General features: G+C 44.6%; 1 protein-coding gene across 4 annotated transcripts in view; it reads left to right on the top strand.

The window, feature by feature from the left end:
- LOC124043663 (RNA-binding motif, single-stranded-interacting protein 3-like) overlaps positions 1-23,809 on the top strand; it is a 335,167-nt gene that overhangs the window by 251,719 nt on the left and 59,639 nt on the right. For all 4 annotated transcript variants that reach the window (XM_046362469.1, XM_046362468.1, XM_046362470.1 and 1 more), the window contains 2 exons: positions 3,429-3,586; positions 7,334-7,413. In XM_046362469.1, the coding sequence (XP_046218425.1) occupies positions 3,429-3,586; positions 7,334-7,413 (238 nt within the window). The remainder of the gene's footprint in view (positions 1-3,428; positions 3,587-7,333; positions 7,414-23,809) is intronic.

Raw genomic sequence — 23,809 nt, 5'->3', positions numbered from 1 at the left:
CCGATAATGGCAAAGTGAAATATCTCATTTACACACGGTAAGTATTCACACGCCTGAGTCAATACTGTGTAGAAGCAACTTTGGCAGCGATTACAGATGTATTCTTTTTGGAGAAGTCTCTAACAGCTTTACAACACCATTACTGTTTTTCAAATTCTTTAAGCTCTGTCAAGATGATTGTTGATGATTGCTAGACGGCCATTTTCAAGCCGATGTAGCCCTTTCCTGCAGTCAATGACCAAACGTGCCCTCTTTAGCCTCATGGGTGGAATGTTATTCAGATTTTTCATTATTATTTAAATGACTCTTTTTTTTTTTTTTACTTTGAAAATCTGGTTTTTCTATGTCAAACAGTTTTGTTATATTTCAGTCTTCTGTGATGTACCGTTGAAGTCGGAAGTTTACATACACCTTAGCCAAATACCTTTAAACTCAGTTTTTCACAATTCCTGACATTTAATCCGAGTAAACATTCCCTGTCTTAGGTCAGTTAGGATCACCACTTTATTTTAAGACTGTGAAATGTCAGAATAATAGTAGAGAGAATGATTTATTTCAGCTTTTATTTATTTCATCACATTCCCAGTGGGTCAGAAGTTTACATACACCCAATTAGTATTTGGTAGCATTGCCTATAAATTGTTTAAATTAAACGTTTCGGATAGCCTTCCGCAAGCTTCCCACAGTAAATTGGGTGATTTTTGGCCCATTCCTCCTAACAGAGCTGGTGTAACCGAGTCAGGTTTTGTAGGCCACCTTGCTCGCACACGCTTTTTCAATTCTGCCCACACATTTTCTATAGGATTGAGGTCAAGGCTTTCTGATGGCCACTCCAATACCTTGACTTTGTTGTTCTTAAGCCATTTTGCCACAACTTTGGAAGTATGCTTGGGGTCATTGTCCATTTGGAAGACCCATTTGCGACCAAGCTTTAACTTCCTTGAGATGTTGCTATCCACATAATTTTCATCACTAATGATGCCATCTATTTTGTGAAGGGCACCAGTCCCTCCTGCAGCAAATCACCCCCACAACATGATGCTGCCACCCCCGTGCTTCACGGTTGGGATTGTGTCCTTTAGTTTGCAAGCCTCCCCTTTTCCTCCAAACATAACGATGGTCTTTATGGCCAAACAGTTCTATTTTTGTTTCATCAGACCAGAGGACATTTCTCCAAAAAGTACGATCTTTGTCCCCATGTGCAGTTACAAACCATAGTCTGGCTTTTTTATGGAGGTTTTGAAGTAGTGGCTTCTTCCTTGCTGAGCGGCCTTTCAGGTTATGTCGATATAGAACTCGTTTTACTGTGGATATAGATACTTTTGTACCTGTTTCCTCCAGCATCATCACAAGGTCCTTTGCTGTTGTTCCGGGATTGATTTGCACTTTTCGCACCAAAGTACGTTCATCTCTAGGAGACAGAATGCATCTCCTTCCTAAGCGGTATGACAGCTGCGTGGTCCCATGGTGTTTATACTTGGGTACTATTGTTTGTACAGATGAACGTGGTACCTTCAGGCGTTTGGAAATTGCTCCCAAGGATGAACCAGACTTGTTGAGGTCTACAATTGTTTTTCTGAGGTCTTGGCTGATTTCTTTTGATTTTCCCATGTTGCCAAGCAAAGAGGCACTTAGTTTGAAGGTAGGCCTTGAAATACATTCACAGGTACATCTCCAATTGACTCAAATGATGTCAACTAGCCTATCAGAAGCTTCTAAAGCCATGACATAATTTTCTAGAATTGTCCAAGCTGTTTAAAAGCACAGTCAACTTAGCGTATGTAAACTTCTGACCCACTGGAATTGTGTTTCAGTGAAATTATCTGTCTGTAAACAATTGTTGGAAAAATGACTTGTGTCATGCACAAAGTAGATGTCCTAACCAACTTGCCAAACCTATAGTTTGTTAGCAAAAAATGTGTGGTGTATGTAAACTTCTGACTTCAACTGTATATCAAGTTTAATATTGGGATGCAAACTCAAAATTGAATACATTTCAACTCTATATTTGACATGGTGTCTTCTTTTTTTTAAGCACATAACCATGAGTGTGAGGTGTATACTTTTTTTCAACGTAGATTTGTTTAAGACTATCAAGAATCACTCTGTGTGACCCTGATTTAGTCCACTGCAGTAAAAGGTTAAGTTAAAGCTGTAACAATGCCACTCAGGAACATTTACTGTTGTCTTGGTCAGGAACTCCCGTGTAGAATTGGCCTTGTGTTTTAGGTTATTGTCCTGCTGAAAGGTTAATCCGTCTACCAGTGTCTGATGGAAAACCAGACCAGAACCAGGTGTTCCTATAGGATTATGCCTGTGCTTATTCTGTATTCCGTGTATTTGTATCCAAAATATCTCCCCAGTCCATGTCGATGACAAGCTTACCCATAACATGATGCAGCCACCACAATGCTTGAAAATATGAAGTGGTACTGAGTGATGAGTTCGGGTAAAGAGATGGGGTAGTCATTCAAAAGTCATGTTAAACCATTATTATTGAACACTGAATGAGTCCATGCAACTTATTATGCGATTTGTTAAGCAAATTTTTACTCCTGAACTTATTTAGGCTTGCCATAACAAAGAGGTTGAATATTTGATTGATGCAAGACATTTCAGCTTTACATTTTTCATTAATTTCTTTAAAAATAAAAATTCCACTTTGACATTATGGAATATTGTGTGTAGATCAGTGACACAAAATCTCAATTGAATAATGTGGAAAAAGGTGAGTGAATACTTTCTGAAGGCACTGTAATTATTATGTTAAATGTGTCATGTATAGTGTCTAAATACATTTTCCACCTCTGGGATATTAAAGTTAATCTTATCCTACATTCCCTGGCATAGTCACACACACACACACACACACACACACACACACACACACACACACACACACACACACACACACACACACACACACACACACACACACACACACACACACACACACACACACACACACACACACACACACACACACACACACACACACACACACACACACACACACACTGGCATGCATAGATAACTGGTACATATGCTGGCACACACATACAGTATTACCCACGTACACAGATTCCATTGCACAGATACAGTATGCGTGACCACGCACACTGCTCGCATAGACGAGCATAGCAAAGCGTGCTCTGACTGTGTGTGAATGTGTTTGTCATCATCGCGGAGACCAAGCTGTATCTGAGTTCACACAGAGTTGCCTGTGATGAAAGTTGTTTCATTACAGCTCGCAAGGCACTGGTTGTACATATTTGAAGCGTAACTGACGCATTCTTTCTAACTCTCTCGCTCTCGCTCTCTCTCCTTGTGTATCTTTGTGTATCTTTGTTGCTGTATCATTCTTACGCCGTATTAACTGTTGAGACAATACCGTTTTTCAGAATCTGAATCGCGCTCTCCCTCCACAGCAACAGGAGCAGGACCCCACCAACCTGTACATCTCCAACCTGCCGGTGTCCATGGATGAGCAGGAGCTGGAGAACATGCTGAAGCCCTTCGGTCACGTCATCTCCACGCGGATACTGCGGGACGCCAACGGGGTCAGCAGAGGGGTCGGCTTCGCCAGGTATACCTGCTTGGAGCACACGCACTCCGTTGACAAGTGTTTTGAAGCCTGAAGGGTAGTGCCTGCCTGCGGCCTGTGGGTTTGGATGCGTGTGGGAGAGAGAAAAAGACACACGCATACACACGCTGCACGTACTTTTGTTTGCACATCATCCGGCTGTTTGAGGCTATACTTTCCCCCTGTAAAACTTGAGAGTTGACCCTGCTATCCCTTCAAAGTCGTTTACGTCCTCCCCCCAACACAACAACACTCCCGGCTTGTTTACCCAGAGGAAGGTGTTGATGAGAACAATGACACCATCTTGCAGGGATTTCTCTTATTCAGCCCGTGCTGCAGTCCCCTCCTATTCCCCACTCTATTACAGCGGGTTACAGAAGGACAGGCAGGCAGACTCCGACAGACTAACGCGGACATATACACGCACGAGCGTACACACACGGCTGTCACAGGCCACCTGTTCAAATGGGGGAGAAACAAAAACCGAAAGAGAAAGGCGAGTTTGTGTCCGAAATGGTACCCTACCTCCTATATAGTTGATAGCTTCCCTGGGCTCTAGTCTGAAGCAGTGCACTAAATAGTCCCATACGGCCCCATCCATTTGAGACTCATTGGGTGTTGAGATAGAAGGCCCCAGCCTCTAGTCCACAGATGTTGAGGGACAGAGGGGCATTAGCGAGAGTAAGCCTTGCTAAGTGTTTCTGCACTCCACCATTACTGTTATCAGAGCCCATTACTGGGGGCTTCGCCGCTAATCACTGTGGACAAGACCACCTGATGTCTTTAACCATCATGCATTGCTCCCTGCTTCACGCAGAGCAGCCAGGAAGAGGATGGGTGGTTTGTCGGGAGCTCATCAGACCTGAAAGAGATAAGGGGGGGGGGTGAAAGAAAGAATGAGAAAAAGGTAGAAAAGAGAGAGAGAACAGGTTTTAATAGAGGGAGGGAGAAAGCGAACGGAGGGAGGTCGAGAAAGAGGATGGAGAGAAACAGAGTAGGTCATAAAGAGTAGTTCTTTATGGGTCTGGGTCTGATCCAATTGCTCACAAGAGGGATACATTTTCCCAATTACAAATCAACCACTAGTTTCACTTGTGACAGAAGTTCGTTACCATATTGCATACAGTATAAAATCAATTCAAGTCCACACAGTGCCTATGGTAGGGCGATGGGTTGACTTAGTATTGCGTTAAAGAGAGAGGTTACCTCTACTCTATGCAGGTTCTTTCCTCTCATCTGGGGCCTCTCTATCATTGTGAATACAAGGAGGGAGGGTCCGAAACTGAGAGTGTGTAATTGTGTTAGTGTGCGTGTCTGGGACGTGTGCGCTCCATTTGGATCACTGGAAGAAGCGGTAGGTGAATGGGTGCATGGCAGGCCGTTCAAGGCCAGTCACTCTGAAAAGGGCTCCGTTGACTCATACTGCCACAATGAGACAGAGGGACCTGATCCACTTACACTACAGGACCCACTGCCAGAGAGAGAACGGTGGGGGGAGGGGGGGGGTAACAGGGGTGAAGACAGATGAGAAAGAAGACGGGTGAGAAAGATGGAAAGTAAAGAAATAGGTAAGAGGGGGGGAAAGAGATGGATAACAAAGAAATGGATGAAACGTGAAAAATATGGAGGGTAAAAAGAGGTAGATGCGTATGGAAAAGGGGGTGAAAGAAAAGGGAGAGAGAAAGGAAGGATGGAACAGAAAAAGAGAAGTACGAGAGCAAGACAGAAAGTAAAGAATGGCGGATGATAGCGGGGAAGGGGAAGCTAGTAAGTGATATAGAGTGAGAGATGGATCATAGACCCCTTCCTGGTACGTACATATTTAGTTGATCAGTGGTCTGAGCCAGGGCGGAGGGAGGCGAGGGTTTAATACGATCTTACTTTGTTCTCTGTAAATGAGATGAGTCACAGTTGCACTGTGTGACTCCACTCCCTTCGTAACGCCACCCTTCCTGTTCCATGACACACGGACAGTCCGCTCTCTCTCCAGTCTCTCATGTCCCATTACTACTCACTCCACTCACTTTCCTCAATTAGCCCAGGAGAATTTGGATATCACTGTAAATCACGGATGGACTTCCTCAATTAGCCTCGTCATAAAATGACTCAGCCACATGCTGTAAGCTCTCAGCCGTGAGCCAAGGGAAACAATACGTGTCGTCATAGGGCCTCGAATCGAAATTGGTTCAACATAGAAAATGTTCCATGCATACTTAAACATATTACATGTAGTATATGTTATGTTTTAGGTACTCAATATTTGTAATAGTTGTATTCGGCTACGGCACTTGAGTAGGCTATACAGTGCATTGGGAAAGTATTCAGACCCCTTCCCCTTTTCCACAGTTTATGTTACAGCCTTATTCTAAAATGTATTAAATAAAATAAAATAACAATCTTTACAAAATATAGATTTTTTTTGCAAATGTATTAAGCATTTTAAAAACAGATGCCTTATTTACACAAGTATTCAGACCCTTTGCTATGAGACTTGAAATTGAGCTCAGGTGCATCCTGTTTCCATTAATAATCCTTGAGATGTTTCTATAACTTGGTGTCCACCTGTGGTAAATTAATTTGTTTGGGCATGATTTGTAAAGGCACATACTTGTCTAGAAAAGGTTACACCGTTGACAGTGCATGTCAGAGCAAAAACCAAGACATATGGTCAAAGGAATTGTCTGTAGAGCTCCGAGACAGGATTGTGTCGAGGTACAAATCTGGAGAAGGATACCAACAGCATTGAAGATCCCCAAGAACACCGTGTCCTCTATCCTTCTTAAATGGAAGAAGTTTGTAACCACCAAGACTCTTCCTTCCAGCCAAACTGAGTAATAGGGGGAGAAGGACCTCGGTCAAGGAGGTGACCAAGAACCCGGTGGTCACTCTTACAGAGCTCCAGAATTCCTTTTGTGGAGAAAGGAGAACCTTCCAGAAGAACAAACTTCTCTGCAGCTTCAACCAATCAGGCCTTTATGGTAGAGTTGCCAGACGGAAGCCACTCCTCAGTAAAATACTTTTGCCAAATGGAACCTAAAGGACTCTCAGACCATGGGACACAAGATTCTCTGGTCTCTGAATGGATCTTGAGTGGCCCAGCCAAAACCCAGACTTGAACCCGATCGAACATCTCTGGAGAGACCTGAAAATAGCTGTGCAGCAACGCTCCCCATCCAACCTGACAGAGCATGAGTGGATCTGCAGAGAAGAATGGGAGACACTGCCCAAATATAGGTGTGCCAAGCTTGTTGCGTCATAACCGAAAAGACTCAATGCTGTAATCGCTGCCAAAGGTGTTCAATGAAGTACTGAGTAAAGGGTCTGAATACTTATGAAAATGTGATATTTAAGTTTTTAAGTTAGAGTACATTTGCAAACATTTCTATAAACCTGTTTTTGCTTTGTCATTATGGGGTATTTGTGTGTAGATTGATAACGGGGAGAAAAAAAACAATTTAATCCATTTTAGAATAAAGCTGTAATGTAACACAATGTGGAATAAGGCAAGGGGTCTGAATACTTTCCGAACGCACTGTATACTGCCTGGTTAACGTGTTACGACGTGTGAAACAACAACAATGTATGCCCTCACGACACTTCTGGATAAGAGTAGTCTGCTAAGTGACTAAAGTGTCAAATGTAGATGTGAAAGGACTGTAATTGTATGATTTATAGCAGGTTTTGTGTGTTCATCATGTGTAATGCCCCCAGTTGTATTCATTTAGCCATGTCCTTTTCTTTTTGCTACAGGATGGAGTCCACGGAGAAATGTGAAGTGGTGATACAGCATTTCAATGGGAAATACCTGAAAACCCCACCAGGCATTCCAGGTAAGAAGACTTCCCTCTCGGCTTAAACATTCCTCTCACATCCTTCCCCCTGCGAACCACCCATTTTGAACGGAGAAACCCACTCTCCCTACCTCCGAAACCCTCCGTTCCCAATTCAGTTATGTTAATTTCAACTTTCCTCTCCTTGATAGATTGTGTACAATTGCACCCCTGACACCCGACGCAGAGCGTCGTCGCTAGCTCTCTCACGAGCACTCTCCTCCCATTCACAAAATTTAAAAAAGGGCCTGCCTGGCTATCGCTGACTGTTTGACTCAGGAGCTTCTAGGGAAGCCGAAGCGCTCTTAATATTCACACTGCGGGCCTCTCTGCTGCTCCGAAATCCACTTAAGAGCTGCCTTTCCTGCAGCCAACCTGCCAACGGGGCCCAGAGAGAGGGAGTGAGCGAGAAAGGAGAAGGAATGCAAGAGTGGGCTGCCTCAGCAGTTTTCAGGCCAGGTGCAGTGGTGCACTAAGACCCCTATTCATTTCAAAAGGGAGCTGAGTGCAAGAGGGTTTCCACAGGGACACAACATGGATTGCCCTTAGAATATAGTCCCTTACAGTACTGTCCCCATTTTTTCAATTGCCCGTAATCCACTGAGCCCACTTGCATAGGCTATCCCACTAGCCGTTAAAGGCATGGGCGTATATTGGGCTGGGATGTAATGGGGAAACCTTTTTAAAGTGATAATATCACACTGACCTTCCCCTTTAAGTGTCCCCTCCCAGGTGCTTGGGGGGAAGCTATTATGGTTTATAGATTCTAAGGAAATGTGCCAAAGGACTGATTTCTAGCTTGATCGCTGAAAATCTTGTCTTTGTATGTCATAAAACGTAATTATCATTCTGCCCCTGAGCAAAGTACTGTTCCCTGATTCAGAGGGGTTGGGTTAAATGCTGAAGACACATTTCAGTTGAACACATTCAGTTGGATAACTGACTATAGTCAGTGCCTCTCTGTGTATAGAGATTGAAATGTACTGTCTTTTTCTATCAAAACCCTGCCCACGTTGACACTGTCTGCCAAACGGAGATCCCTCAACAACATGCTTCTAAACATCAAACTCAAATGTTCTAGCTGCAGGTCCCCAGAGAGCAGAGCTCAGAGCGCCTGGCCTCTTTTGTGAGGCAAAGCGGATCCTCCTCCTCAGGGCTGTGAAGGCCACAGCACTAGCGTAGCGTAGCGTGCTGTTCTGTTCTGTTCTGTGCGGCCACAGCGAAGCGCAGCCTAGCGGTTTTATAAAAGCCACAGCACTAGCATAGCCTAGCGATAGCGTAGCCTAGCGATAGCGTAGCCTAGCGATAGCGTAGCCTAGCGATAGCGTAGCGTGTTGTGAAGGCCACAGTGTAACTTTTTGTAACTGTTGTGTCGTGGTGCTGCTAGTATTTCCCCTGAGCCTGTTGCTATTCAGGGCAGCCTCTGCATCTATCCTGTTCTGACAGCTCAGGGGCTCCCCCCGGTGCCCCTCAACACATGCTCAGCATGCTAGCCTAGTGTGTGTGTGTGTCAGACGGACGTGACTAGCCTTCTCACACTGTACCTAAGACAGACACTCACACACGTACGCCCTCGCCCACCCATGCGCGTGCACACACACACACGAAACCCCTCATCCTGACCCGAAGGTGCAGTGTCAGCATCTGCATAATGCTAATGACCTCCTTTTTCTTTCATATCACCATTTAACACAACCCAGAAATGCAATGTACACATTCCTCTCTCAATGTCCTCAGCTTGCTAGAGTTCCCTCTGGCCGACATTTTGACAAGCCTCTGAATTGCCTGCTTGGCCACTCCATCATATTTAGCCAGATAGAGAGATGGGGCACGGGCTCCGCCACAAGTTATGGCTTTTCTACTCAGGTGTGTCCAGTTGCTGTGCGAGGATATAGAATTGTCACCCCGTGTCCCATAGGAGGACGTAAATATCCGGAAGTCAGCGACAGATCATCAGTTAATGTCAAGGTGCCGTAGGGAAATAAGCAGGTTGCCATATGGGCAGGAAGTCCGTGATTCCAAGATGAGGCGAGTACAGAGCTGGAGATGTGTGGTGCAAACACAGGGAATGACATTGCACATATGAAATGCAGAAGGAGGTCATATACTGTACATTAAGTTGTACAGTTACCATATAGAAAAAACAAAGCAAATGTTACCCAACTACACAGTAACTACACTAGTTACGAAATATTTTCGAACAAAGTGACGTTAGCTCGTTTAATTTCAATTCAATAAGGTGACACTAAACTTTTAGCGTACTGATGAATTTATTTTCCTATGTGTTGCTAAAGCCTGTGTGTGAGATGAGATGTGGATTGAAGCAGTCAGCTCTCCCCTTGTTTGATCCAGAGACATGATCAATCGCTCCGAATAGGGACCACAGCTGTTTAGGTATTCTGTGCAATGCGGCAGTCAACGCTCCCGCCTGTTCAGCTCAACTCAAACACGCACGCACGCACGCACGCACGCACACACACACACACACACACACACGCAGGAGAGAGAGAGTTTATGAAAACAACACCCTTGTTTTGCAGTGTCTGTTTAGTGTAAACAAAAGTACATTTTTGGAATTGTCGCTAAAGTTGTAGAACATAGTGAGAGTGAGATCCAATATACAGTTGAAGTCGGAAGTTTACATACACTGAGGTTGGAGTCATTAAAACTCGTTTTTCAACCACACATTTTTTGTTAACAAACTATAGTTTTGGCAAGACAGTTAGGACATCTACTTTGTTCATGACACAAGTAATTCTTACAACAATTGTTTACAGACAGATTATTTCACTTATAATTCAATGTATCACAATTCCAGTGGGTCAGAAGTTTGCATACACTAAGTTGGCTTTAGAAGCTTCTGATAGGCTAATTGACATCATTTGAGTCAATTGGAGGTGTACCTGTGGATGTATTTTAAGGCCTACATTCAAACTAAGTGCCTCTTTGCTTGACATCATGTGAAAATCAAAAGAAATCGGCCAATTCCTCAGAAAACAAATTGTAGACCTCATCCTTGGGAGCAATTTCCAATCACCTGAAGGTACCACATTCATTTGTACAAACAATAGTACGCAAGTATAAATACCATGGGACCACGCAGCCGTCGTACCGCTCAGGAAGGAGATGTGTCCTGTCTCCTAGAGATGAACGTACTTTGGTGCGAAAAGTGCAAATCAATCCCAGAACAGCAGCAAAGGACATTGTGAAGAGGCTGGAGGAAACTGGTACGAAAGTATCTACATTCACAGTAAAACGAGTTCTATATTGACATAACCTGAAAGGCCACTCAGCAAGGAAGAAGCCACTGCTCTAAAACCGCCATAAATCCAGACTATGGTTTTCAACTGCACATGGGGACAAAGATTGTACTTTTTGGAGGAATGTCCTCTGGTCTGACGAAACAAAAATAGAACTGTTTGGCCATAATGGCCATTGTTATGTTTGGAGGAAAAAGGGGATGCTTGCAAGCCGAAGAACACCATCCCAACTGTGACGCATGGGGGTGGCAGCATCATGTTGTGGGGGTGCTTTGCTGCAGGAGGGACTGGTGCCCTTCACAAAATAGATGGTATAATGAGGGAGACAAATGATGTGGAAGCAACATATTGAAGCAACATCAATACATCAGTCAGGAAGTTAAAATTTGGTCGCAAATGGGTCTTCCAATTAAACAATGACCCCAAGCATACTTCCAAAGCTGTGGCAAAATGGCTTAAGAACAACAAAGTCAAGGTATTGGAGAGGCCATCACAAAGCCCTGACCACAATCCTGTAGAACATTTGTGGGCAGAAGGGAAAAAGCGTGTGCGAGCAAGGAAGCCTACAAACCTGACTGAGTTACACCAGCTCTGTCAGGAGCTTCACCCAACTAATTGTGGGAAGCTTTGTGGAAGGCTACCCGAAACGTTTGACCCACATTAAACAATTTAAAGGCAACGCTACCAAATACTAAACTTATGTAAACTTCTGACCTACTTGGAATGTGATGAATGAGTTAAAAACTGAAATAAATCATTCAATCTACTATTATTCTGACATTTCACATTCTTAAAATAAAGTGGTGTGGAGTTTAAATGTATTTGGCTCGGGTGTATGTAAACTTCCGACTTCAACTGTAGATGCATTGTGATTTACGGGGGTGAACAAGAGCATTTGGAAAGCAAAAGGCAGAGCAGATCACAATGATTTCATCCTCCTGGCGGTGTGAGCCTAGCCAATTAGGTCCTTCTCGTTCTCATGCAATGCATTCAAACGGCGTATCACGGACACCCGTTTCAAAATGAAGATGCATTACCCCGTGAATGAACTGACTAGATTAAAAATACAATACTACTTCAACCTATTGTTGCTCTTTGTTCTTGGAATTGGAGCGTCGTAGGGAACAGTCAAATGACAGCTTGCTTTGCTTGATCAGCACAGTGAGGGTGTTTCTAGATTTATTTTGGGAATTCAAGAAGAATAAGGGTTTGCTAAGACTCACATTGCTGGGTGATAACTTCAGTAATCACATGGATACAGACAAACCAAGATCAGGTCCAGACTGATTAGAAATCTCCTTTTATCCCTTCCTACTTTTTTTTATCTCTCTTTGTTCTAGTCTTTTCGTAGAGCCAACATGGTCGCACGGTTGAAAGTCAGCTCCAATTGCCTAATAGAAGCTCTATAAATTATGGAAATCACATCAGGAAGTGGTGATGGTCCTGGGAGACAGAACCCAAACGGAAACATGCAAAATGTACTTGCCCTTTCCTGCTCCTCTTTCTCACAGTCCTTTTCCATCCCCTCTGCCTGTTTTCATTATTCCTCTGCAAACCACAGTGTCTCCCAGGCTCTTTCTTGGATGTATCTCTCTATGTATCTTTTATTCCAAACAACGGACGACTGAAGCCGTGTTCCTCCCGACGACTGCAGTGCTTTCCCATGCAACAGCAGTGCTTTCCCATGCAACAGCAGTGCTTTCCCATGTTAAACATCTCCACATATGAATGTGGTTGCATTTGGAAAATCCATTCCTACTCCCCAATTTTCTCTGATTTACTTCCCTTGTTCGTGAGGGATTCCGATGACACCCAGGCCTTTGGTTTGGTGAAGCCTCCATTCCCACCCGCCCACCACAGACCCACCAGATGCCAGAGAACCAGGGGCCGTCCCTGGCAAGCCTCCCTCTCCTCCCTCTCCCAAAGCTCAACCAGTGCCAATAGACAGTCAGAATGTTGGCCCGGTGTTGGCCGAACTACAAATCCCATCATTCTTAGCAGAACAATGAGGCCTGGCCCGCCGGGGCTGCAGGCAAAGCCCCTCCCAAGCCGTCCGACCAGCCTCAGCCAAGGCGCTCTGATGCCAAGATATAGCAGAGACAGCGCACAATTCGCTGAATTCAGGGATGTCCCAAATCACTTGGTAAGTCATAAAAGCCCTTCTGAAACTGTCAGTCATACTTGAGTAATCCATGTTAATTTCTCAGATCCCTCCCACACTCCCCTGGCTAATAAGCGGCCTGTCTGATGTCCAATTTTCTCTTCCGCCGATAGATTGTACTTAACACGTTACAGAGCTGAGCAGGATGGAGGTTTGTGCTTCTGGATTGCAAAGCAGTGTCAGACAATCTAAGTGGTGTACATAAGCACGTGTTTGATGTATGTGGGATGTAGGTTGATCTGGCATTGATCTGCACTTAGTTTTTTAATGAAACTCAATTTTATCGTGTATTGTGTATTTTTGTATCATTATCCTTTGTTTTTGAACCAATATATACCAATACTATATTGTTATGTTTCTCAGTCGTGATTGCATTATTTCACGGCAACACTATCATCATTTCTGATATGCATAGCAATGGATAAGAATTATCCTCCATGGTCCTTTAAGAGTGTGGAAATACACTTTTGAGAAAGATATTGCATCTTAATGGAATCTGTTCCCGTAGGGTAAACCCTCTGGCTTGCCTGCATGTCTCACCATTAAACCAGGGAGACACAGGAAGTTATTCAAATCCCCAGTAAATCACAGATTCTCTACGAAGGATACATCTCTCCCCCCCGACGTGCACTTTCTCATTAGACTCTTATCTCACCCACAGACAATCGTCTGGATTTGTCACGCTTTGTTTGTTTGGCCACTGAACTATATCAATCCCCGGCACCGCGCACATAGCCGATGGTGAGGAAGAATCTCTCTCTCTAGCTCGCTCTCTCTTTCTCTGGGACTGTCGCAAAGCTATGAAATGTGTTCAGCGACTGCACTACGGCAATAATAATAGTCCTCGAAATTTAGTTAAAGGAGAGAGGGATGCTTTAGCTCTGAGGGGTTTTAGGCGTGTGTGGTAATGATGGACTTTGTTCTCCACTCATCCAAGTCTAATGTGGAGAGAGAGAGAAGGAGGGAGAGAAAAGAGCGATGGACAAAGAGGAAATGAGGGAGTGGGAGGTAGAAAGAAAGAGAGAGAGAGAGAGTGAGTGAGAGAGGGAAAGAGAGAGGGGTGTACAGATCAAGATAGAAATAGAGGGCGAGAGACAGAGGACAGAAAAGGAGCGTAAAGAGAGAGAGAGAGACAACCCAGAGTTTAGAATCCTTCCAGCCGGCCCAAAAGTTTAGGGGCCTTTTCTCTGCCTGTGGAGATCAAAGGATGACCTTGGTTGTGAGATGGTCTCCTGGACATGACCCTGCTCAACCAACCCCAGCTGTTCTCTGGATTGATCTCACTCCTCTCTCATCCACCCTCCCCTCCTCACATTATAGACATTCCTTCTCTTCATCCCTCCCTACTCAGCTTGTTTTTGGATGCAGTTCTATGCACACAATATTATTGTTGGAGCCAAATGCCCGTTTCGGGATTTGTGAAATTCACTGTTTCTGCCCCATTAGAAATGAATGCCAGTTTGTGTATAATAATGATTTTATTATAAGCTAAACTGAAAACCCTTCATCTTATTTGGAATGATGGCAATATGTTTGAAAATGTCGGATAGGTGCAAACTGTAGTAACAGTATCAGCATACAGTTTAAGCATAATGTTTCCTTATTTGGCTAGATTTGTGAGATGCACATTAATCATGGAACACCACCGCTCTGGACATGAAGAATTATTCAAAAGTTTGAACCCAGGGACCTACTGTTACGGTTTGTTGACAATGAACCCTAATTATGTTGAGCTGCTCCATAGTTAGGTCACAGGACTCATAGCCCGGGGCCACGGGCTGTCTTGCAGACTGAAGATTTGAGATTGCTGAGGAGGGTAGTATGGCCTTGGCATCTGTGATCATTTTGGTATTCTGGATACGTGCATTTCATGGCTCAGTACTCTACTCCCCTCCGCCTCCCACTAGCCATCCATTTTGTTAGGTCAGGGAGTTTGATGAAGAGCTTTTTCTGAAACTCATATGTGTAAAGGGTATAGCGCGTTGAAGATACGGTAGTTAGTATTCACCAACTGTGGAGCACCATCATCGCACTATTTGAACAGACGTATAGCCTAACAAATATGCCATTATATAGTGACAAATAAGAAATATCTCCTTCACTAACACAATTTGGTGAAATGTCACTATTTTGACGCATTCGAATGAGACCATGTTGGCTTAAAATTATTTATATATATATATATATATATATATATATATATATATATATATATATATATATATATATTGGGAAGTAGACAAATATAACTTGGCTGACACAGCTTGCTCCGCACTGACCTTTAGGCTGCTTGTTTGTGTCTAATGTCTGTATGTCCCACATCCTGTGTGGTGGGAAAACTTGGGCATCTGTTCCGGCTCCCGACCGAATGTCATTGTCACCGTCGTCCGCCACCCCAGTTTGTCCCAGGACACCTACGGTAGAGAGATTAAACCTGACAGTGGCCCGAAATAGAGCTGGTCTGCCATTAGAGCTGGAAACGGGGTGTGTGGGAACACACAGAGGTCACGCTTACAGGTATTTTTGGAAATGCTACCGGACCTCTCACACACACACACACACACACACACACACACACACACACACACACACACACACACACACACACACACACACACACACACACACACACACACACACACACACACACACACACACACACACACACACACACACACACACACACACACACACAGGACCTCCGATGGACAAACACACACACACTGGACTATGGATGGTCATTCATCCTGATCCAACAGCGGTCATCTTCTATGTCCCTTTTCCCCTCGACTTCCTTTGGGAGAAACATTGCATGGCAATGTTTCTCCTTTCTCACATGGGTCTTTGGCAAGTCTATTTATTTTAGTGCCTGCTGGCTGGCATTTCTGAGATGAAGGACAGTGGAAACTAGCCTTGGTCGGTATACCGTATATACTGTATAACGGGGTATTTGGAAATAGCCACGGGATGATTTTTCAGTACCTTTGAAACAATTTCTTAGATGTATAATATTTCAAATCGAATGTAATTTTATTTGTCACGTGCTGAATACAACAGGTGTAGACCTTACCGTGAAATGCTTACTTACAAGCCCTTCACCAGCAATGCAGTTCCAAGAACATATTTATTAAATAAACTGAAGTAAAAAATAAAAAAGTAACACAATAAAATGACATAACAATAACGAGGGTATATACAGGCGATACCGAGTCAGTGTGTGGGGGTACAGGTTATTCGAGGCAGTTTGTACATGTAGGTAGGGGTGAAGCGACTATGCATAGATAATAAACAGCAAGTAGCAGCAGTCTAAAAACAAAGGGATGGTGGGGTCAATGTAAATAGTCTGGGTGGCCATTTGATTAATTGTTCAGCAGTCTTACGGCTTGGGGGTAGAAGCTGTTAAGTAGCCTTTTGGACCTAGACTTGGTGCTCCGGTACCACTTGCCGTGTGGTAGCAGTGAGAACAGTCCATCCTCTGACACCGCCTAGTATATAGGTCCTGGATGGCAGGAAGCTTGGCCCCAGTGATGTATTAGGCCGTACGCACTACCCACTGTAGCAGCTTACGTCGAGCAGTTGCCAAAACAGGCGATGATGCAACCAGCTGTAGAACTTTTTAAGGACCTGGGGACCCATGCCAAATCATTTCAGTCTCCTGAGGGGGAAAATGTGTTGTTGTGCCGTCCTCACGAGTGCCTTGGTGTATTTGGACCCTGATAGTTTGATGGTGATGTGGACAACAAGGAGCTTGAAACGAATCGACGGGCTGTAATGGGGGCCTGTTCGTCCCTCCTTTTCTTGTCGTCCACAATCATCTCCTTTGTCTTGCTCACATTGAGGGAGAGGTTGTTGTCCTGGCACCACCCTGCCAGGTCTCTGACATCCTCACTATAGGCTGTTTCATCGTTGTCGGTGATCAGGCCTACCACTGTTGTGTTGTCAGCAAACTTAATGATGGTGTTGGAGTCGTGCTTACCCACGCAGTCATGGGTGAACAGGGAGTACAGGAGAGGACTAAGCACACACCCCTGAGGGGCCACACTGTTGAGGATCAGCGTAGCAGATGTGTTGTTACCTACACTTACCACCTGGGGGCGACCTGTCAGGATGTCCAGGATCCAGTTGCAGAGGGAGGTGTTTAGTCCCAGGGTCCTTAGCTTAGTGATGAGCTTTGTGGGCCCTATGGTGTTGAATGCTGAGCTGTAGGCAATGAACAACATTCTCACATAGGTGTTCCCTTTTGTCTAGGTAGGAAAGGACAGTGTGGAGTGCGATTGAGATTGCGTCATCTGTAGATATATTAGGTGGTATGCGAATTGGAGTGGGTCTAGGGTTTCCGGGATGATGGTGTTGATGTGAGCCATTGATCAGCCTTTCAAAAGACTTCACGGCTAACAACGTGAGTGCTACGGGGCGGTAGTCATTTAGGCAAGTTACCTTCGCATTCTTGGGCACAGGGACTATGGTGGTCTGCTTGAAACGTGGGTATTACAGACTCAGTAAGGGAGAGATTGCCAATGTCAGTGAAGACACTTGCCAGTTGTTCTGCGCATGCTCTGAGTACATGCACTGGTAATCCTTCTGGCCCCGCGCCCTTGTGAATGTTGACCTGTTTAAAGGTCTTGCTCACATCGGCTATGGAGAGTGTGATCACATAGTCATCCGGGAACAGTTGGTGCTCTCATGCATGCTTCAGTGTTGCTTGCCTTGAAGGGAGCATAAAAGTCATTTAGCTCGTCTGGTAGGCTCACGTCACTGACGTCACTCGCGACTGTGTTTCCCTTTGTAGTCCAAAATAGTTGGCAAGCCCTGCCACATCCGACGAGTGTAAGAGCCGGTGTAGTAGGATTCAATCTTAGTCCTGTATTTACTCTTTGCCTGTTTGATGTTTTGTCTGAGGGCATGGAAGGATTTCTTATAAGCATCCGGATTAGTCTTCCACTCTTTTAAAGCGGCAGCTCTAGCCTTTAGTTCGATGCTGATGTTGCCTGTAATCCATGGCTAGCAAAACAGGCCTGTAGTGTAGCATTTGCGTCATCTGACCACTTCCGTATTGAGCGAGTCACTGGTACTTCCTGCTTTAGTTTTTGCTTGTAAGTAGGAATCAGGAGGATAGAATTATGGTCAGATTTTCCAAACGGAGGGCGAGGGAGAGCTTTGTATGCGTCTGTGTGTGTGGAGTAAAGGTGGTCTCGAGTTTTTTTGCCCTCTCGTTGCACATGTGACATGCTGAAATGAGAAAGAAATGAAATGAGGTTAAAAGGATTTAAGTTTGCCTGCATTAAAGTCCCCGACAAATAGGAGCGCCACTTCTGGTTGTATATGTTCTTGTTTGCTTATGGCCTTATACAGCTCGTTGAGTGCGGTCTTAGTGCCACTATGGGTTTGTGGTGGTAAATAGACGGCTACAAATAATATAGATGAGAACTCTCTTGATAGTGTAGTCTACAGTTTATCATGAGGTACTCTACCTCAGGTGAGTAATACCTTGACTTCTTTAATAATAGACATTGCGCACCAGCTGTTATTACCAGATGTAGCTACTCTTTCCTGCCAATGCACAGAACCCAGCCAGCTCTATATTATCCGTGTCATCGTTCAGCCACGACTCGGTGAAACATAAGTTAATATTTCAGTTTTAAATGTCCCGTTGTTAGGACAGACTCGACCGTAGATCATCAAGTTTGTTTTCCAGGGAATGCACGTTGGCCATTACAACCAATGGTAATTTGCGATTTACTCAATCGCCTACGAATCCTAACAAGGCACCCCGACCTTCTCCCTCTGTATCTCTGCCTTTTCTTCACGCAAATGACAGGGATTTGTCCCTAGTCTCCGGAGAGCAGCATATCCTTTGTGTCGGACTCAATAAAGAACAAATATTTGTCAGTTTGAGGTGAGTAATCACTGTTCTGATGTCCAGAAGCTCTTTTCGGTCATGATATACGGTAGTAGCAACTTTATGTACAAACAATAAGTTACAAACAATGCGAAAAAATGAACAAAATAGCACAGTTGGTTAGGAGCCCGTAAAACAGCATCCAATCCCCTCTGGCGCCAGTATCATTTGTATTTTATTTTTTATTTAACCTTTTATTTAACTATGCAAGTCAGTTCAGAACAAATTCTTATTTTACAATGACGGCCTACCCCGGCCAAACCCTAACCTGGACGATGCTGGGCCAATTGTACGTCGCTCTATGGGGACTCCCAATCACGGCCGGTTGTGATACAGCCCGGGATTGAACCAGAGTCTTTAGTGACGCCTTTAGCACTGAGATGCAGTGCCTTAGACCACTGTGCAATAGACTTGTGCAGTACATTAGGAAATAAAGAAGATCTCGTTCCTCATTTCACCGGTCACATGGTGTTTGTTTACAAGCACACAACAACCAGAGTCACAACAACATGTTTGCCAGCTAGACATCTTATAATTATTAAGTTAGCCATCTTAAACTGTGCTAAATGCTAATGCAGTTGTGCATTTGGTTTGCTAATTTAGTAGCTAGTTAGCTATCTAGCTAAGTGCTTAACTTCTTGCAAAATCTAGATTTGCTTGGTAACAGCAGAGAATCCCCTCCTGGATCAAGAGCCTTGCTGTCTCGGATCTCAGAGGTTCAGTGTGGTTTGAAAATAGCTCCCCTTGTGTTCACTGCCAGTATTACCGAATATCCAGGGATGTTACAAGGTCGGTATGAAGGTATGATAATCTGGATATTGCTCAAGCCTAGTGGAAATACACCTGCATCAGACCTCATCTTATCCCTCACTTTCTCTGGATCTTTTTATTTTACTACCTTTTCTCTTACAGCTCTTTGTCTCGCTCTTTCCCACACACACACACACACACACACACACACACACACACACACACACACACACACACACACACACACACACACACACACACACAGACAGACAGACAGACAGACAGACAGACAGACAGACAGACAGACAGACAGACAGACAGACAGACAGACAGACAGACAGACAGACAGACAGACAGACAGACAGACAGACAGACAGACAGACAGACAGACAGACAGACAGACAGACAGACAGACAGACAGACAGACAGACAGACAGACAGACAGACAGACAGACAGACAGACAGACAGACAGACAGACAGACAGACAGACAGACAGACAGACAGACAGACAGACAGACAGACAGACAGACAGACAGACAGACAGACAGACAGACAGACAGACAGACAGACAGACAGACAGACAGACAGACAGACAGACAGACAGACAGACAGACAGACAGACAGACAGACAGACAGACAGAGACACACACACACAATATATTTATTTTACTCTATCTCTGTGTCGCTTGCTCACAACCCCCCCCCCCCATCTTATGAGTCCATTGCTTTGATTACCTCCAGCCTGGACCTGAGATTGTCTCACGGAGAAAGGCTTGGCTGTGGACTGCAGTGGGACAGTAATTGCCAGAGCCTTCCTCTGTTCTGCAGTCAGTCAATGCTCCGGCATTCCACGTCTGGGCGGAAAATATGAAGCTGTGGTGTCTGGGGCCACCCCTGCAGCTCTCCGCTCCACCGCCCTCCTGGCTGTGGATCTTACACCCGCTGAACACACTAGTAATAGGTGAAACAAAACAGTAACTGCCCATGGAGGAAGGCCAGACACTTTAAGACACAGTGCTGTGCCGAGGGGGAATCGGGTTCTGAATCAGGCCTCTGAGAGACTCAAAGTGGCTTACATGCTTGTTTTAGTCTTATCTGATCGATTGAAAAGCAGAGCCATTGTATGTATTGCTTTCTTTACAACAATGGACTGTGTATGTAGGTGGCTCACTGTGTAGGCTTATCGGCGTAGCTGGCTAATTGCCTATACACTGCCCTATTCATGGCTCTTGCTGAATTGTAGAAATAGCAGTAGTGGTTGTGGGCAGAAGCTGTTCAGTATTACTGATAACAGTGATGTAGTTATGATAACAACACCACCTAATTGTTCCATTGAAATGACCTAGTCCCTACACATTTATGAATGACCTTATTAAGCAATTCATATCCGTCTTTCAGCCCCAGACATAATCTCGCCGCAAATGTACCCTGCGATACATTCTTTTTTAGGATGTCTTATTTGTGGAAGGGTATTCGGCCTTCTGCGAGAGGGGGCATGTGGAGTGTATCCAATTTCGGGCTGAAAAGCAAATGGCGTTGGAGATCAAGGATTATACATCACATTTTTAAGTAGAGCGGCTGGCTAATGATTCTGTTGGCTCCCTGTGAGCCCAGGGCTGCGCTTTCTCTCTAAAGCTGCTAAATGTTGCTGTTCATATCCGCGCTATCACCACTATCACCTCTCAATCTGAAGCTCTGCCAACGGTCCGGCATAAATGGGGGTCTGGGGTTCCTTATAAAGGAATTCTATTTTTATGTGGTTGAAATTAGGACCTAGAAAGATAAGTACATTCTCCGTGTTTTCCTACAGCTGGGCGTTTGATTGGAGGATGCACAACCATTGCAGTTACATTGAAATGCCTTTTTAAGATGCTTTAAAAAAAATACCTTTTGGCATACAGTAGTATAAAGCATAAAGTATGTACTAAAATGTGAATACTTTCTCAGGATCAACAGCTTCTTAAAGCCCTAATTAGGCTGTATTACATTATGTAGGTTATAACCGTGGTAAAGCTGCTATTGGCCACCCTGTTTTAGCATCTTATTACCACAACAGTAACTGATGAGGTCCCGGTCACCCAAAGTTTCCGTATTGAGGTTTGGCTGTGCAATTTACATTTTGACATTGAAATCCTACACAGTCATGCTAACCTGTGTAAGAACAGGCTGATGTGTCGCCTGAAACGGTGAGCAACTCCGGGCAGTCCCTATGTCACCTTTTTCTTTACCCACTCGGCGGCAGACGTTTAAAAAGTATGTTTCATGCCATTTAGCCATCTGCTCTGTTCAGCTACAACACTCTTCCCCGTCACATAAGCACACACGCGGCTAACACACACTCACAAAGTCATTTTGAAGTGTGCTAATTGCTTTTGGAAAGCCCCCCCCCCCCCAAAAAAAAAGAGAATAGAATAATTCTTCTGAGTTTTATCGTCAGACAAAGATCAAAAATAAGGAGCGGGATCAAATTAACTCGTCCAATAGGCTCATTTGGGAGAAAAGCAACAACACAGGGACTTGGTAGAGACGGGAAGAGGGTCCAAATCCCCCCCCTTCTCGCTAGTCGCCATTACAAACAGGCAGGATTAGGCAACTGGACCCCGCTGTGGCTCTGAATGGATCAAAGGGGAAGAGAAGAAGGGCCCTCTCTCCAGTATTATCTAAATAACAGGCCCAGGAATTCAATAAGCGTATGCTGCCTTCATCATCGCTCCCAATTAAGCTGCAGCATGTGGCAGGCTGGTTGTTGTCGGCGACGGTCGCCGTCCCGATTCTCCTGCCCGCTACCTTTTGTGTTCAGCACAGTAGTTCTCGTTGTCACAATGTTGTGGGACGTTTGTTGCCTGTCACACACACTGAGACGCATTTTTTTTAATCAATGTGTTCCCATTGCAAATCTAATTTGAATTCTTCTGTCTCCCCCCACTCATTTCATCTGCCCCTGGACTCGCTGCCTCTCTACGCCCAACTAGGCCCTCCTCTCACACTGAGCAGAGGAGCCTCTGTCCATCACCGCATTGTTAGTGAGGCATGGCTGTATCGATATCTAGACTGTTTCCCCTTGGGTCGGCGCATAGAGGGAGAGAAAAGCTTCTCTCCACCATTGATCTGGGCCCATTAACGGGGGATGAGAAAAACAAGTGCTTTCATCACGTCTGAGACGTTTAGGCAAGGGCTTACTCAAGGTTTTTCTCGTCAGGGCCATTCTGCTGTATTTCTGTTCATCCCGCCTGCCTTTTCCTCGGGGATTCACAGAATGCATACCAGACACGGCCACACACAGACACAATATATATATTTGAAGTGTTTCAGGGGAGTGATGCAGTCGGCTTATGAGCATCAGTCTACCGCGATGGGGAGTTTCTGCCACCAGCGTAGGCTACAGAAAAACAATTGGACATCACATTGAGAGAGAGATGAGAGACAGAGAGATTGCGTGTGTGTGTGTGGGGGGGTGATGTATGAGCCTGAGAAAGCAAGAGATGACAGAGAATGTGTAGCCTATGAGAGATGCGGCGAGAGAGAGAATGTGTGAGAAAAAAAGCTGGAGAGAGAGAGCGAGAGGGAGAGCAGTGCACCTGCTGCTGCTGCTTCTATAAACCAGTGGAAAGCTCTTGTCAACAGAGCCTTAATTACAGCCCAGGACACTGCCCCGTTCACACAGTAGAGCACCTACTGGTCCCAGGCCTCCCCCTCCACCACCGGGCACCTCAACCAGCCACTCCTCAGGGCCTGTATTCACAAAGGAAGGAATTCAGACATGAGTTAAGCATGCGGAAATGGAATGTAATTCCCTTTTTATGCCCTTTTCTCATGTAGCGGTATTGTTAGAGAAGGGTAAAGATCGAGGTCAGGCAGGCACTGCCGATATAGAAATAGTAGGAGAGTGTGAGTACTGCTACCAGATACACACACACACACATCAGCAGAAGAGACTGCCTGGAGTGTAGCCTTTTTGCCAGATAGCCAGTGGAGAGAGAGGATGAGACACACCATATTCAATGCATTCGGAAAGTATTCAGACCCCTTACCCTTTTTCAGATTTTTTTTAAACGTTAAAGCCTTATTCTAAAATGGGTTAAATAAATAAAAATGTCCTCATCAATCAACACACATTACCCCATAATTAAATATATTTGCACATATTTTTTTTAAATAACTGAAATATCTTATTACACAAGTATTCAGACCCTTTGCTATGAGACTTGAAATTGAGCTCAGGTGCATCCTGTTTCCATTGATCGCATCCTGTTTCCATTTATCATCCTTGAGATGTTTCTACAACTTGATTGGAGTCCACCTGTGGTAAATTCAATTGATTGGAC

This window comes from Oncorhynchus gorbuscha, linkage group LG09 (assembly GCF_021184085.1).
Source record: "Oncorhynchus gorbuscha isolate QuinsamMale2020 ecotype Even-year linkage group LG09, OgorEven_v1.0, whole genome shotgun sequence".
NCBI lineage: Eukaryota > Metazoa > Chordata > Actinopteri > Salmoniformes > Salmonidae > Oncorhynchus > Oncorhynchus gorbuscha.
Note: the sequence above shows the minus strand (reverse complement) of the source record. Positions and strands in the feature narration are given on the sequence as shown.